Genomic DNA, 4,500 nt, shown 5'->3' on the forward strand with positions numbered 1-4,500 from the left:
GATTAAGGTCTTTTGAAGCTGAGGATGCTGATGAATATCCATCAGGGATCACCAGGCCTACTCCAAACTCAAGCAGACTACCTCCCTCCTCCCTGTTAGTGGAAGCTTTTGAGATGGGAGGTTGCTGTCCCTATGTAAAGCCTGCAGCCCTTTCTGCACACGCTACTGGTTGTGCTCTCTGCCACCGACCACCCAGCAACCTTGTGGCTGTCACTGCTGTCACGGAGTCACCAGCACACAGATGGCCCTGGGCAGTCCCACAGTGAGCTGGCTCTAAGCACAGTGCTGGGTGAGACCCCATCCCTTGGGGGAGGTGGGACTGCTCCGTGAAACATTTGCCTTGCAAAACCTCCTGGAAGGAAAAATAAACAGCCTTCCAAAGGGAGAAGCAGCCTTTGAAGGGTGGCTTGTTTAAAAATAATGCTGTATCCAGCTCAGCTTCCAGATCGAAGTCTGCGGCTTTGGAAAAATTACTTTTTTTTTTAATTTCCATAAGAGAACCTCACACGCAGCTGCAGGAGCTTGTAAGCTCTTCTGCTAGTAGAGTATTTGTGGGGGTTTGTGGGGTTTTTTTAACACCTCGCTGAAGCTTTAACAACTAGCACAGACAACAAGCGGTTTATTGAGCTGTCCCTGGGGAGGGGATGAAGCACACACTATGCAGTCATGGTTTTTTCTTAGAAATAACCAAAAAAAAGTATCTAAATCCACCAGTGAATGAGAGTTGCTGGAGCCAGCCAAAGCCAGCTCTTTGTCTCCAGCTTTGGCGGCCCAGGGCAAGGTTACTGCCACAGCTGCCCTTTTCAGATCTGATTTATCCTTCATCCCATGCACTCTTCACTTCCCAGCACATCTCCCAGGGCACTGGAGTATTTTAATGTCAGGTGGCTTCTGCTGTACGAAGGTAAATGGGACCAACGGATGGAGTGAGGAGCTGGGACAGCTCTGCAGTTTGTTTACATGGGCCAGGCCCTGAGAACAGCAGAGCTGACTCAAAGGCATTCCCCAAGTGTCCTACTCCATTCTTTTAGGAATGGGAGAAAGGCAGAGGGCCCTCACATCTGCTTTTCCTGGATTATGTATCCTCCTGGCCTTGCATGGCTCAGTATAAACACCATCTCACCTGCAGCCCACCACCACATCTACCACAACTGGCTGGCAACTCCCACTATAAATTTCTGTCTAAATCAGGTATTTTGATTGCAGCTGTGCAAGATACCACTCAGGATGCTCAGCATGCTCACAGCTGGGCCAGGTTGCTCTGACTCTACAGTCAGGTTATTGATCTAGTTTAATGCCAGGGAAGAACACCAGCAGCTCTTTTTTTTTATTCAAGTTGCCTCTGCAACTTGAATAAAAAAACTTTTTTTTTTTTTTTTTGTGCATCACTTCCATTTCACTCCATAGCTCAGTAAGATGAAAGTCACAAAAGCAAAGCATTAGGGAGGCTGCATGAGATCTGTTTATTTTCCACCTGAAAGTGCCTTAATTACAGTAGCTAAAGAAGAGGCAGGAGCAACTCTGGAGTAAACACAGGAGGTGCCAGGCAGCCCAGAACAGGGGAGGAATTACAGTGTGTCTGTAAGGATCTGATTGTAGAACAGGGCTGTGCAAACAGAAAGGGTATTTGGCTAAGGATAGCTTCATTGTGACCACAACTCTCCCCATTTCCTTTGGAAAGTTCAACACTCAAGCTAAGGCATGAATCCACTACAGGCCTTGTTTTCTCTGCTTTTAGCCCAGCTGCTCCCTCACAAGTCCCTCAGTGTTGTGTCCAGGTAACTGCCCATTGGTATGCACTTACCAAGTGCTATCTCACAAGTGTAGCACATGAAGCAGGATTGCACAAAGACACTTCCACCCCTGAGAAGCTGAGCTGAGCTGTTCCAACCCTCTGAACTCCCATTAGCACACTGAGATTGAAAGGCCCTCAGCCCTACCTCTGGAGTTCTCCAGCTTCTGTACAAAGGAGTTTGGCTGAACAGAGGAATTCCACCCACTCTGGATTCATGCCCTTCAGGACACTGCTACTGAAAAGCTGTATAACTTGTCAAGCTCCCATGCTGGAGCAACAGCCTTTGAGCAGAAAAGCCAACTGCAGTTCCTGTGAACCCACTCAGACCAAGTTTTCCATTACCACCTCTGCTTTTGTGGGAAACTGACCTACACCTCTCCTGGGTGGTGGTTTGAGGGAAGGGCTGGTTGGGTAGAGCAGAAATTGATTAATGGAATGAGAACAATTATGAATGGCACAAGCAGAGATAAAAAAATGCATTCAGAACGTCTTTAATCATGTAACACTAAAACTTCTTTACAGTGTCATGGCAATCTACACTTCACCATCTGCTCAAATTTGGTTCTGCCCCCATTTTTCAAATACAGAATAAAAATGACATTTTAAAACAGAACACATGGCTGCTTCTACAAGACTTCACTGTTCAAGTGATTATTTTTTGCCTGTTAGTCTTGTATAGACTCCTTAAATCAACATAATTCTTTCCATAAGAATTGTAAAAGATAAAGCTCTCTCCTTCATACCCTCAGACCTTCGTTACATGGTTAGGTGTGCCTTCTGCTTTAGGATGGCAGCTTTTCTTCCAGGCTCAGTATGCACCCCAGAAATGGAAAGCTGGGGGTGGGGGGGAAATAATGAGTTACTTTAGGAGTATCTGAGTGTATTAAAGTTGAGAGGTTAGCTAGAAAGATTATATTTGGGGCAGAAGGATGCAACAAGCATCCACCAGGGCTTTGGAAGATATTCTGCACTACATTACACAGGGAGGGATTTCGTTATGGACCATCAAAGAAACTGTTGCCACGAAAGACAGAAGAGACAATCTTCCCAGTGGAATTAATAGTGCCTTCGCTGTCCGAGCTGGACTCCGAATCACTGCTCCCCGAGTAGGCGCCCAGGCCAGGCAGGATCCCAATGCACACGGCTGCTGAGGGACAATGCACTGTGGAGCCTCCCACTGAGCTGCTTCCCAAGGGAACGCAGGAGGGTTTTTCTGCAAGAGAGAAACCTCAGTCAGAAAAGAGAGTGCAGAAAAGGGCTTTCAATCAATCCAGGAACCACCACGTGTCACTCACCTGCTTTTCCCACATAAGCGGCGGATGATTTCGGGATTTAATTGAAGCATAAGGCAGCTTTATGCTGTAATAAAGCCATTCTGACAGGAAGGACTTGCTACCTCAGGGGATTTTTTTTTCTACTCATCGCTAGTTTAAGCCCAGCTCTATGCTGGCATTACAGATTTTTTATTCTAAAGTTGTCAGTTTGATGCTTGTCAAGTACCAAACCCACTAAACAAGAATAAATGGCTCTGCTTTGAGTAACTGAGTATTTTTTTTGCAATATAACAGCATAGTTGAGAAAAAGTTTTATTCCATCGTTCTGCTAGCCAACATCTCCCATCTTCCACGGCTAATTAATTATTTCTGCTGTTCTGAAAGTTTACTGAACAGAAGGAGATTCAGGAAGCGCCTTGGGTTGTCGTTACACAATTGCAGCTCACCCGATTTGTGTCAGAGTATCTTGACAGAAAGTCAATTGCAGCCCTGACAGCTAAAGCTGAAACACAACTTAATTTTTATTCTAGTTCCCCACAATTTTCTGAAACAAATTCATTTCAGGATGGACCAAATCACTTCAGAGCATGAAGCTGAAATGGATGTATACAAATACATCCAATGCTGCTGTGAAGAGGAAGGGGACGATCTGTTCTCCATGTCTCTTGCCCACAGAACAAGCATTAGGGTTGAAATGCACCTAAGGAGACTTCCATCAGTTATCAGGTTAAATTCTTTGAGATTAAATCAGTTAAGTGTTAGAATAAACTCTCTAAGGAAGGTGCACAGTCTTTATCTGTGGAGACTTAAGAGGAGCTTAGACAAACATCTGTCAGAACTGGTTTAGGCAGGGGACATCCTGATAACCCACAGAGGTTCCCTGCAGCCCTATTTTCCATGAAGGCTGTCAGCACCCACACTTAGCATTTCCACTGCTTTAAAAGAGAACATGCCAACCAAACTCTGTGCTGTCTTGCCCAGTGAAGGAACAGGAAGGCAAAACCTCTATGAGATTTAACCCCAAGTCAATTGCTGCTCAGTGACAGACACACATCTTCCCACATGCAGAAGTTGGGACATACCTTGATTCTTTTCGTCATGGTCAGTGTCTAGTTTCAACCTCTTCACACTGTTACCACCATCTGAACTGTGGAAAAAATAAGAAAGTGTCTTGTCTTAAGTGGTCTTGGCAACCACTTAATTACTGTGAAGTCATTGCTACATCTTTGCCTCAAATGCTGCAGCAAATGCCAGCAAGGTCCCCTGATGACCATCACCACTTCCACCGCCAGTAACTGAGGCTCCTTGGGGAACATGTGGGATCCAAGGAAGCATCAACATCTACACTACAAGTATCATTTGTTAAGCTGGGAAAGGAACACGCCTCATGGAGTCCTAGTCAAACCCCTTGCACAGCAACCCAGAGCTGCC

At 45.6% G+C, this 4,500-nt stretch overlaps 1 protein-coding gene across 2 annotated transcripts in view; it reads right to left on the reverse strand.

The window, feature by feature from the left end:
* Positions 1-2,262: 2,262 nt before the first annotated feature.
* Positions 2,263-4,500, reverse strand: part of FAM192A (family with sequence similarity 192 member A) — a 10,514-nt gene continuing 8,276 nt past the window's right edge. For both annotated transcript variants that reach the window (XM_017740954.1, XM_008638725.2), the window contains 2 exons: positions 4,152-4,216; positions 2,263-3,008 (listed from right to left, as the gene is read on the reverse strand). In XM_017740954.1, the coding sequence (XP_017596443.1) occupies positions 2,791-3,008; positions 4,152-4,216 (283 nt within the window). In that variant the 3' untranslated portion in view covers positions 2,263-2,790. The remainder of the gene's footprint in view (positions 3,009-4,151; positions 4,217-4,500) is intronic.

Source organism: Corvus brachyrhynchos, unplaced genomic scaffold, assembly GCF_000691975.1.
Source record: "Corvus brachyrhynchos isolate BGI_N302 unplaced genomic scaffold, ASM69197v1 scaffold26, whole genome shotgun sequence".
In the NCBI taxonomy this organism is placed as follows: Eukaryota; Metazoa; Chordata; class Aves; order Passeriformes; family Corvidae; genus Corvus; species Corvus brachyrhynchos.